Below are 12217 nucleotides of genomic sequence, written 5' to 3'. Positions count from 1 at the left end.
GTTATTTTTTTGTCTTTGTGTTGGCAGAATAGGCCTATTGCCCACCGGCTCACTGAGGATCCAGTCTCCAAACAAGGCGGACGAGGGTCTGTACACCTGTACTGCCAGGAACCGTCTTGGATATACATCTCTTTCGTCTTTGCTGCATATTACAGGTAAGGTTCAAAGACACAGAACCCTGTTGCAAATATGTTTTAATAAACTGTCATTCTTGCCAGGTAATGGTTAGTATAGTTTTTTTGAGTGGTTCCATGAAGTAGTTCTGCTCAGAGATGTTCAAAACTTTAATTCAAATTGTATTCAAACCCCAAAGGTTTCAAAATCATCCTATGAAGTTATGTACAAGAAAGCTAGAACTTTGCATTAGGGTCAAAATGTCAATTTAAGTGTGATATAGCACATGCTGAAAACATTACTGTGACTATTGAAGTGTTTTTGTAGCTACACAAACGATGGAGACAGTATTAACCTAACGTCAAGTTGAGTTTGCCCTAATATTGTTTTATGTAGTCCAGTTTGCAGTAACTTGTGTTGTTCTTTTGTGGTTCAGGCTTAGAGGTTCTGGGAAAGCATTATTTTCAACTGAGTAACACACACACACACACACAGTCATAACCGCAGATACAGATATACAGTAAGCTTTTACTTTCAGGAGCCCAGTGGCTCGTCTGGCTGAGTCAGTGATGGGGAATGTCCGGAGCGTGCCACAGTTCGGGTCACCTCCGAGCTGTGCTGTCCTTCCTCTCCTCAGAGCATGATCAGTTGCAACCTTTCTGCATTCCCATCAAAGTATCGCCACTGCGGGTTTCCTGATGCGCCAGCACTTTTCCTCCACATACGACAACAATTAGAGGTTCCAGGCAATGTTTCATAGAAGATTAAGTGGGTACACCCTATTCGCCTAATCTAAATGGAAAGCATAAAGAGGCTTAAACATGGTGAAAAACAGCCAAACTGCATTTTCTTGTTTAATTCAAACTCATTTAAAGGCAAGGTCTAATGGCTTTACTTTTAAATCTTATGTATTTTGAAAAAATGAGGTGAAAAGCATGCAATCCCACATTCACTAAATGACATTGAATTGAAAAATATAATTCCTTTCCAAGTTCTTGGAAAGCCAGACTCATTTCTGAATGAGAATAGGCCACTTGCCACTTCCAAAGATATAAATCAGAGAACCACAACTCTCTTGATGATGTCAAAGACAAAGTTTGGAGATGTAGAAGCAACAGTAACTAGAGTCTGATTCAAAAAGTAAGAAACATTTCTGACTGTGGAATCTTTCTTATCTAATGTATCTTTAACTCAGTGTTTCCATTTTCTCTTATCTGAAGTGTACACTCTGTTTTATGTGTTGATTTACTGCAATAAGACATCTATAGAGTAGATGATGCTTTAAAATCCTGTTAAACAAAGACACTGAAATGCTATGAACAGCAATACACAGTATGTTTGGACACATTTTCTCTCCTCTTTTTATTCCTGCTAGTATCAAAAACCATATGTTTATTTGGTTTATTGTATTTTCAGGTGGCAAAGGAAGAAACTGTGTCCAAGGTAACAATATGGGAGTGACAGGCCCTCATTGCCCTGAGAGGACAAACAGCAGCCAGTCAGCTGAGCTGTGTCATGGACAAGACTGCCCCTTCAGGTAACTTGCTGCTACTGTATGTTTGTGCTGTTGGAAACTTTGAATACTGGGTTTGTCAAGTCATTGCAATTCAATATTCAGATACTCCTTGAGATTTTCTAATGATCATCTTTGGACCAAACAAAAAACAGAACCTTTCTGATTAGCTTATAAACTTTTATAAGTTATTGATAACTTTTAGGTGGCGAGTGGATCCTTGGGCAACATGCTCAGCCACTTGTGGAGGTGGATCCCAGACCAGGAGTGTCCGCTGCATGAAGGGTCCTGAAGGCAGGTCAAGAGAGGTGGAGAGCCAGCACTGCATTGGCACAGGGAGAAGACCCTCTGACACCAGGCAATGCAACCTTCTGCCCTGTGCTAGATGGGCCACTACCCACTGGGGGCCGGTGAGTCCACTTAATACAGAGTAGACACACAAGTGTAGCTGTACTGTACCAAGGCTGTTTACTTGTTCAAAACAGATAGTAATGCAAGGGGGAAGCTCCCTGCTAATCCTTCTTCATTTATTACCAACCAAATATTTTCTGTGGTTAGTTCTGTGGAAGTCCCCTTTTTCTCTGTCAACTTATTAATATCTTTCCTAAGTATATTATGAGGACTTCCCAGTCTGAAAATTCAATTTTAAATTTAGAGGATAATATTTACAAAAAAGGGGCACCCCTCAGTGATACTGGTGTAGTCAGAAGTGAAACAGGGACAATAAAACACTTTTTCAGCCTGGTTTTATGTTACTCATTTTGTTACTACTTTATTCAGAGAAGGAAGGCTTGAAAAGCCATAACTACAAGAGTAGCTACTAGCAAGAAAACAGTTTTGTATTAAAAGCTGAACTTTCGTATAATTTTGATGACATCTTTGTTTTAGTGTCATGGTCAATGTGTGGGTCCCAGTTTGGCTGCACAGCACCGCCATGTTTACTGCCAAGACACAAACGGAACCAAAGTCCCCTACAGGATGTGCAGTGGACTCCAAAGGTATATATGGAACTCAAAATATGAATTAATGTCTTCCACTGTTGAAGATTTATTATGTTGTTATACAATAAAAATGTAGCGATACCTAATATGTAATTGAAAAAGTGTGTGTGTTTGTATTTTAAGGCCCAGCTCCCTGAAGAATTGCTCCACAGAGGCATGTGCCCTTCATTGGCGAGTAGGGCCGTGGACACAGTGCACCGCCACCTGTGGACGACATGGTTTCCAGTCACGCCAAGTGACCTGCACACACCGCCAAACTGGCAAGGCTATGCGTGAGCATCACTGCATGTGGAGGCCACGCCCTCCTAGCTGGCAGCGATGCAATATTTTGTCCTGTGGCAGAGGTGAGATAAAGACAAATGTTTTTTTCATTCAGTGACATCAAAGAGTACATGATTGCATAACATTTTGTTCTTAATGCATCATTTATTGTATAGCTTGTCCAGAATACAGTATAATACCATATATTAAATGTGCTATGCATTTCAGCAAATATTTGCCTCAATGCTAGCAGTGCAAGCATGTTGCCATCAGTCCCAACTTATGTCATGTACATATTAATGACAGATTTCTGAGGTCTTGCCGTAAATAAAGTAGTAAAAGAATTACTTAGATTGGAAGTAGAGGAAAATCATCAAAGGAAAGAAAAAATTAATTGTCATGGCACATTACATTCCCTTGATGGGCTCAGTCCACAGTTTCAGTTTCATGTGCTGAGATTTAGGAGTATGTTTCTAAAATTCCTGGTAGCATCCCAAAACAAAACAGGTGAAGGGAAGTTTGTTTGTGGTGATAAAAAAAATCCACTTGGAAAACTCAACCTCACTGAAAAAATAGTCCTTTGGAAAATTCTTTACAGTGAGGTCTGTGGTTTAAAACCTTGACATCAAGTGTCATTTTTCAGTACACATGTAAAATCCCATGCCAATGAATAGGGTGACAGCAGAGGTATCTCCAAACCTTAGCACATAGAACCAAAACATGGCTAGATAAGACTCAGGTCAAGTGAGAAAGTATATGTTTTATGATTTGGTGAACTGACCCTCTAACCGAGGAGATTAAATAGGATTAATGAACTTTATTGTTAGCTGCACAGAATGATTTCCCCTGAATGTTTAAGGAAAAGCTGCTTTATCTTGGGAAGCAGTACTCAGGCTCTAAGTGAATTCATGTAAGTAAACTGCATCCTTTGTGTATTCCAGCCGCAGACTGTCGAGACAGCACAAAGTACTGTGAGAAGGTTCGACAGCTGGAGCTCTGTGTGCTGCCTCAGTTTAAGAACCGCTGCTGTCACTCCTGCCGAAACACCTGAGATGGAGATGTGAGACGAGGGCCACGGACAACCTGGATAGGTCAGAGAAGGCCAACAGAGACTTCTTCAACTCACCCTAACACCCACAACTGTCTTCAGGGAACAGTCTTGGATGGGGATACTTGAGTGTGGAGGAATTTTTAGACGGTCATACCTCAAGTGGTTGTGATCTACTTTCCTCTAAGATGCCATGGGTGGTTTGAATTTAAAAGTATTGTTTTGGAGAGAAGTGACATGTCACTTAATGAAGGCTTCAGTTTTACTTCTTTTCTTAAAATCTGAAGTTAATTTCAATAGCTTTCTTAAATTATGCAAATGTGACTATGAAACATTTCTATTGTGAGTAATAGAAACTTGTGCTGACTGCATGGTTTCATATCTAAGGGGGAACTCATGAAGAGGCATTATGTCAGTGACACATGATCCACACACATGGTATTGGGTTTAGTTTCAGGGTTTTTCCTTAAAAAACAATGCCACACCTCCATATTCTAGCAGCATTATTCCACATCCAAAATAGGGTGTTAAAATGCATGTTATCATGCAACGTAACAGGTAATATACAAAATATGTCAGCATACCCAAGATATCTGAATTTGTGATATCCACTGGATAGTTGTGTGATTTTACTGCAATTATCTCCAAAACAGTGTTGTTGAACAGTTTAGATACTAAATGAGCTTTTATTAATGTGGTGAACTGAAATACAGCATAATGCTGCATATAAAGGGGAAATAGCTAACATGACTAAAAGTCTAACATTTGATAAATGGTATACATCTGAAAAACCAGCCACCTGGAAAATAGATCATGAACTGTGCTACCATTTTGTTGACCACAATGATTGGTCAAGTCATTAAAAGAGGAAAGAAATTAGGGCTGGACTTGTTTTAACTGCATTTTTGGCAGAATAGAAAGTAGGACAAGATTAAGATTTCTCTTGCATGGGTTGCACTAATGGAGGTGTATGACTGAAGCAAATAGTTTTTGGGAAAAAAGACACTCATTTTGCACTCAGAACTCATCCAAGTCTTTGTTAAGAACATGGCTTGTAGAGTTTTTTTTAATCTAATTTGTTGTTAAAGTTACATTGTTTATAATTTGTTTTGTGATTTTGATATTTCTTGGAAAGATTTTTGTCAAAATGTCCCTTTAACCACTTTGTGATGTTATAGCACGTAATGAATCTTAATTCATTCTGTCCACCAAACATTTCAGAAAGAATCTGACTCAGATTTGAAACCTCTTTTATGTAAATATTTTGCCTTACAGCACACATTGTTAGCTGAAATAATCCTCTCTTGCAGCTTTAGTAAAAATGACCTCTGTGTCATTATAGTTGTGGGTCAAAACAGTAGGGAAGTTTTTAAAATCATTATTTATGTACAGCACGTTGCCACATAGGCAGGGTTTGCACTTTTGACATTATGTGCTCAGTTCAATAATGCTTAGAAGACATCTTCAAGTGCAACATACTTTAATAGCAGACTACTTGGCCTTTCATTGAGGTGTGATTATTTGATTTTATGAGAGAAAAACATTATTAACATATTATGTATGCTCTTAAGTTATGTAGATATTTGTTTTGTCTTCAAACTATTTATTTTCATGTGTGTTCTTGTGCATAGTTTTGTAAATAATTACTGGGGTGGGTTTTAAGTATTCATTTCCCTTCAACTGGTGGTATTTGATGTGCATGCAATGGGGACCCTCTGCTGGTGACTTGATGTGTTGCTCTCTGCTCATACCTGGTTAATCATGAAATAAAACCAAACACATTCCTTTTATAAGCCGTTTGTTGTGATTGTCTCTTTTTTTGTCGCATTGTCACATTATTTGGTCAAAGCACTCAAATGTGTTTGTTTAATAAAGTGGGTGTACAGGAGAACTGCTGGAATTTCTGTCAAAGCATTTCACCAATCTGTTGAGTCCTACTTTGGCACTTTGGCAAAAGTATAAAACGTGCACACTACTGCAGTGGGAAGTTCTGCTATGAACCTGAGGACATTCATGTCTGCTGAGTTATTATTGCATATTTAAATCATAGTAAAAACATCTACGGGTTTTGTCAAGGGGGAAACCACATCCGCTTCCTGTTATTATATACAACACACAGTGCATTTCACTTGTCAGCTCTTGGAAGAGGGACACACACTAACGGGTTTCTCTAAATTACAGGAGGAAATCACTTAAAAACAAGGATCTAAAGCCTCTGATTCAGATTGTCCCTATCAGCAGATCATAACTTCTTTCAGAAGAGTTATGGTTGAAAAGGATGGTTGTAATTCTTCTTTGACAGCAATTAGGGTGTTGCGAGTTTCCCTTGTAGATGAACTGGAAGGATGGATTGACTCTCTGCTAGAGATCCTCGTAAGCCGGGAAGTGTTCTCTCGTGATGACCGCGAGGAAGTGTTGTGTCAGATGGGGCCCCGGGCAAGAGTAAGAAAAGTGCTGGATATCCTGGAGTGTAAAGGCGAGGAAGCAGCCAAGACTTTCCTCTCCATTAGCACTCATCATAAGCAAGAAGCACACCAGACGCACTCCAAAGAAAGCAGCAGAGATCAGCATCAGTTCGTAGGTATGTAATTCTCACCACAGAGATGCCATAGGTACATTCAAGATTATTTTTGTAATATTATGCTATGACTGAAACACTCAGAATAGCATTTCATTGCTCATTCAAACAGTATAAAGTTCTGTATGGTACTGTCAAATGATCTTGTACTTAGGTTACAAGCATTAAGGTAAAGGAAGAAGTGTAACAGACTTATTTTCTTTTGCAGAGTACAACAAAGTCAAACAAAAGCATAAAGATGTCCTTAGACGCAGGAGTGAGAGCATGCTCTTCTACAACACTCGACACGGTGAGAAAATTCTTTTCTCTGAACATTATGTCAACCTCCTGTTGGTCGACGGCCACCAAGGCTTAGAGATAAAAAGACATGAAGTGCTGACCTTTGGACAAAAGCGACTATCTTTGCAGCAGAAGTTGGCAGTGCATAGGAAAATTGCACCAGCCGAACTCTTCTTAAGCGCAAATGAAAACCGTTCTGTCAAGAAGGTTCTGGTGACAGGGGTAGCTGGCATTGGAAAGACCATCCTGGTACAGAAGATGTTGTTTGATTTTGGGGGAAAAAAGGATAATCTTGCGTTTGACTTCATCATCCACATGACCTTCAGAGACCTGAATCTGATTGACAAACCCACAAACTTCCGGGAGTTGGTCTTGCGCAAAAACAGGCACCTGGCTAAAGAACTGGATAACATCTTGGCCAATGACAACAAACTGTTGATCATCTTGGATGGCTTTGACGAGTTCAAACACTACAGGAGCTGCGATGTGGATGTATTTGTGACTGAGCCAGATGAAGACGCTGAGGTGGTAGAAGTGTTTGGGAGCCTGATGCAGGGTGAACTGCTACCCAATGCTTCTGTCATGCTCACAAGTAGACCCGCAGCTATTAACCACATCCCCGTGGGCTGCATCGACCGCTTTGTGCTCATCACTGGCTTCTCCTTGGCTGAAGTTCAAGACTTCTTCTTACGTTATTTCCAAGACAATGCCCTTGCTGACCGGATGTTTGCAGTGGTAGCGACGAATGAACTAATGCTGACACTGTGCTACATACCTGCATTTTGTTATATTGTGTGTTGCATCCTAAAAGAAAGCAAAGATCTCTGTGGAGAAAGCCCAAAGACCATGACAGACATTTATGTGCAATATCTGGTGGCCTTGCTTCGCTCTCACACCCAAGCCAGAGCTGAAACAGCTCTTCAAGCGCAAAGAGCAGGGGCAATACAGCAGCTGTCTGACGTTGTGCTGAAGCTGGGTCAACTCGCTTTCAAAAAGCTGATGGAACATCAAACACTGTTCTATTGTAGCGACCATGATGTTGCGGCGCTAGAGGGATGCAGCCTTGTAAGTACCTTCCTTGACAAGACGGTTGCACAGGAGCCTGGCTGCACTGAAGAGGTTTACTCCTTTGCGCACCTTACTGTTCAAGAATTCTTTGCTGCAGTTTATTGTGCAGTGACAAACCACCCTTTACCTGATGCACTTCAGCACTCCTCCAGTTCTGGAGAGACATCAAATGATGGACACTTGGACCTTTTCAACCGCTTCCTTTCTGGAATCCTCTCTGAACGCAACGCTAACCTTCTGTCCAGGCAGGTGGGGCTGAGTTTCCACAAAGAAAAAGTGGACACCTATCGTCAGAGGATGATCAGGGAGCTTAAAATGCTCTGTGAGAATGGCGCCAATATCCTAAACCATTTACACTGCCTGTTTGAGCAACAGGACCCCTCATTAGCCCTTTCTGTACTACCACAGACACTACGAGTCAATGTAAGTGATGAAACACTCTCCCAAATGGATTACAATGCCATCAAGTACTTCCTTAACCTCACAAAGGGCAAAATATCAGAGCTGGATCTGACAGGGACGGGACTAAGCTCTGAAGCACTAAGAGATATTCAACCTCTTCTGCTCAGATGTGAGAGTCTTTGGTGAGTGCCAGGTAAAATTTTGTCTCATTCTCTGAGCTTACCTAACTTAAGTTCTTCTTCATTTTTTTTTTTACTTCCATGTTGGTAATGTATACTGCTATGCATACATGAAACAAAAACTCCCTGCTTCTGATTGTAAATGGCTGATACACTAACACCACTTTTTCACTTTTAAGGCTCGGAGAAAACAACCTTGATATGGAGACAGTTCAGGTCATTGCTGATGTGTTACAAGTGTCAGACAGTGTAACCCACCTAGGGTAAGATGTCTTTTGATAAAATGCTTTGGTTAAAAAGGAGAAAACATTTTTTATCAAAAGAATACAAATACTAGGTGATTATTTGGTTGCCTGGGAAAGAAAGAATATAAACACTCTTTAGTGTATATTTAATACTTTCCCTTCCCCATTTTAGACTTGGATGGTCAAACATTGGTGATGAGGAACTACTGACTCTTTCTTGTGCCATACGGGTGAAAAAAAAGCTTGAAGAATTGTGGTAAGAAACTCATGTTAGGAGTATCAAAATATACAGATGGGTGACAAATTATAGGAAAAACTGGTGCAGGTCTGAATGCTTAATCCCTACAAAGAGGGGATCTGGTGGATCTGACACTGATAACACTGTGTTAGACAGCACTCTCCACCATCATCATCAAAACACCAAATGCGGGAGTATATTTTTGAAGAATGGTGTTCATCCCTCCAGAAGAGTTCCAGAGACTTGTAGAATCAATACCAAGTGTGATGAACACCATTCTTCAAAAAGATATTCCCTCATTTGGCGTTGTGATGATGGTGGGAGAGAGCGCCATCTAACACATCGGTTCAAAATCTCCCATAGGTGTTAAAATGGGTTGAGATGTGGTGAATGTGAAGGCCAGAGCATATGATTAACATCATTTTCATACTCATCAAACCATTCAGTGACCCCTTGTGTCCTGTGAATTGGGGCATTGTCATCCTGGAAGAGACCACTCCCATCGGGATAGAAATGTTTCATCATAGGATAAAGGTGATCACTCAGAACAACTTTGTATTAATTTGCAGTGACCCTTCCCTCTAAGGGGACAAGTGGACCCAAACCATGCCAGCAAAATGCCCCCCACAGCCACTTTAGGGGTCAAGCATTCAAACCTGTACCAGTTTTTCCTCTAATTTGTCACCTGTCTGTATCATATAATATATTCTGGGGAAATGAAAGTCTTGATTATCACATTTGAATCTTAAATAATTCAAATCTCACAAGGATGCAAGGATGTAGAAAATATTTCTGCCAACTGTTGCATAGGCAACCTTTATCAGCACTCCAGTGAATTTACTGTTTGATAAACTGCACTCCAGCTATAAATGTAAGCCACAAAATAGAATATATTTCTTTGATATGTTCCGTAAAAGTCCCCCACTATTGTGTCGCCTTTAAAGATCTTTTAGGTTAGTGCAAACTACAAGGTTAAACACTAAAATATCAAAGAATTTAAATGGATGCAAGCCTTATTTATGACCAAGTTTGCACTGAACATTATGTCCGTGGCAAAATGGCCAGTTTTACTCTAAAATTAGTCTGTGTTGAAATAAGGAAGGGCATGATTGCTTTTACAATAGAATCTGAATTGAATAGACAATATTTATTGATAGAGCACTAAGTACAGATAATTGTGTGGCTCTTATCTATTGATATAGAAGATGCTGATGCTGAAATTCTTTTCATACCTCAAAATTTACAGCTTGGTTGGGGTGTAAAACATTTCAAATATATGTTACTGTGGTCCCACAGGATGGAAGGAAACCGAGTGAGCTACAGAGGTCTGCTGTCACTCAGTGACTTGACTCCAAATCCTCTGAAAAAAGTTGTGTGAGTGGATGACTTTTTAAAATAAATAATTCTAATCCATATTTCAACAATTTTATTTTTTCTGAAGCTTATGTTTATTCCCTTTTAATACAGAGCCATATGGAATGACTTGGCAGACACAGAACCAGAGTCCGTGTGTGCAGTCTCCGCCCAAGAAAGCATTACTGTAGGCTTCACGGATGATGATATGTGGGAAGCGTGGGGGCAATGGGTCTTCAAAAGGTGTGAGGTCAGCAGCAATGAGAAACTGGTGACAGTACTCCACAAAGTGTGCAACATATCAGTCTGCTGCTTAGAGGCCCAGTGGGCAAAGACCTTCTACAAAAAACTCTCACAGCTCATCAAGAGCAGGATTGAGTGCTGCACTGAGGACGACATGTGCAAGAAGCTCAAAAAGTTTGAAAACGTTTTGAACCTGTGAGAGACTGAAGTCTGCACTAGCCTCATGTTAGAAGCGATTGATTAAATGTTTGTTTTGATGCAGGAGATTTTGTGGGAAATAAAATGTTTTGTGGAAGAAAAAGAAAAAGGAAAAAAACAGGGTAATGTTACAGCACAGTTAATGAAGAACTAGTCCTCCTCATGCTTAATGCACAAACACAAAATCCCCAATCCCTGCAAAAAGTGAATTGTTCCTCAAATACATGCATTGTGCATTTCAAATGAATTGTTATTGAAGGGCGAACTCTTAATACTCACCCACATGGTTGCTTTGAATTTGCCCTATCTCCATTTCGGGCCCTGGTAGAGGTAATCAGATTAGCCCTTGTTATGACTCAATAAAAAACACTGCAACACTAATATGGTGCTAGAGATTTTTAAGACTAGAATAAGCTTCAAAAGGCAGTTTACTTATAACGATAGCTGTAACAGATGATTTAGTATGTTCTTTCCATTTTGTGTTGTTTTCAAAAACGAAGTTGGCCCGTACGGGGATCGAACCCGCGACCTTGGCGTTATTAGCACCACGCTCTAACCAACTGAGCTAACCGGCCATGACGCCTTCCTTACACTGGCTTATTTATAAAGTTGTAAATATGCTTAATCTTTCCGCGTATTTTGATTTATCGTGTGGGGTATTTCAAGCGATTAAAAGCGTTTAAAAAAAACAAAAACAAAAAAATCATTTCAGTTACTTACGTTACTGGAAAAAGGTTAATCGATTACAGATACGTAAATTAAAGCCCGGATGTGTTTTTTTTCTCTTCCAAATAAAAGCACAAACACTTTGTCAGCTGGAAGTGAAACCATTTTAGATGTTAAACGAGATGTTAAAAATATTATAGCAATTAACACTATTAGACTATTTAGAATGTTATCTATTTATATTGTCTATTTATTGATATATTATAATGAATTGTTTTACATTCATGTTCATTTTGATTGTCATTGCTTCTACTCTTGTGAAGGGTTTTGTACACTGTTAACATATGTTACATATACTACTTATTATTATTTTATTATTACTATTTACAGTGGTGGAAGAAGTATTCAGGTTCTTAACTTAAGTAAAAGTACCAATACAGCAATGTAAAAATACTCCATAAGTAAAAGTCAGTGTGTAAGCAGCACGTTCAGCCTAGGGGTTGGGCCCCTCCAGAGGGTCACCAGATAAATCTGAGCGGTTGTGAGATGATTAATGGGAGAGGAAAGAAGAAAAAACAAAGTTCTGATTCACAAATCTGTTTTCAGTTTTTGGACTTTTTCTCTAATCTTTAATTTTTTATGAAATAATGGATCATTTGAACATTTATTGAAATGAAACCACGTGATAAGTTTAGAGGGAAAAATCACTATTTGGTGGAGCTGTTAACAACTCATAGACTCTCCCAATGTGTTGTATTTTAAAAGCTTGTTACATTTTCCATTCTGTCAGCTCTTCTTCTGAAAAGTAACTTAAGCTGTCAAATAAATGTG

The 12217-nt window shown here is 39.4% G+C and overlaps 2 protein-coding genes, 1 long non-coding RNA gene and 1 other non-coding gene across 6 annotated transcripts in view; 2 read left to right on the top strand and 2 right to left on the bottom strand.

Moving 5' to 3' along the window:
• Window positions 1-5733, top strand: part of LOC122973338 (ADAMTS-like protein 1) — a 102917-nt gene extending 97184 nt beyond the window's left edge. For 2 of the 3 annotated variants that reach the window (XM_044340766.1, XM_044340767.1), the window contains 6 exons: window positions 28-155; window positions 1531-1651; window positions 1833-2037; window positions 2516-2625; window positions 2752-2972; window positions 3831-5733. In XM_044340766.1, coding sequence (XP_044196701.1) covers window positions 28-155; window positions 1531-1651; window positions 1833-2037; window positions 2516-2625; window positions 2752-2972; window positions 3831-3940 — 895 coding nt within the window. In that variant the 3' untranslated portion in view covers window positions 3941-5733. Of the gene's footprint in view, window positions 1-27; window positions 156-1530; window positions 1652-1832; window positions 2038-2515; window positions 2626-2751; window positions 2973-3830 lie in introns of those variants that run through there. The other variant, XM_044340768.1, reaches the window with a different exon arrangement.
• Window positions 2874-11502, bottom strand: LOC122973353. The gene is made up of 3 exons (XR_006399991.1): window positions 11441-11502; window positions 11000-11041; window positions 2874-2961 (listed from the first exon to the last, which is right to left on the bottom strand). It is a non-coding gene; the product is annotated as an uncharacterized LOC122973353 (long non-coding RNA).
• On the top strand, window positions 6091-10993 carry LOC122973340 (NLR family CARD domain-containing protein 3-like). Its single transcript, XM_044340770.1, has 6 exons — window positions 6091-6518; window positions 6724-8446; window positions 8623-8706; window positions 8861-8944; window positions 10223-10300; window positions 10394-10993. The coding sequence occupies exons 1-6, from the start codon at window positions 6203-6205 to the stop codon at window positions 10719-10721; spliced, it is 2613 nt and encodes an 870-aa protein (XP_044196705.1). The 5' UTR covers window positions 6091-6202; the 3' UTR covers window positions 10722-10993.
• Window positions 11222-11295, bottom strand: trnai-aau. The gene has a single exon. It is a non-coding gene; the product is annotated as a tRNA-Ile (tRNA).
• Window positions 11503-12217: the final 715 nt, after the last annotated feature.

Source organism: Thunnus albacares, chromosome 22 (assembly GCF_914725855.1).
Source record: "Thunnus albacares chromosome 22, fThuAlb1.1, whole genome shotgun sequence".
NCBI classification, from domain to species: Eukaryota; Metazoa; Chordata; class Actinopteri; order Scombriformes; family Scombridae; genus Thunnus; species Thunnus albacares.
This window is presented reverse-complemented; position numbering and strand designations above follow the sequence as displayed.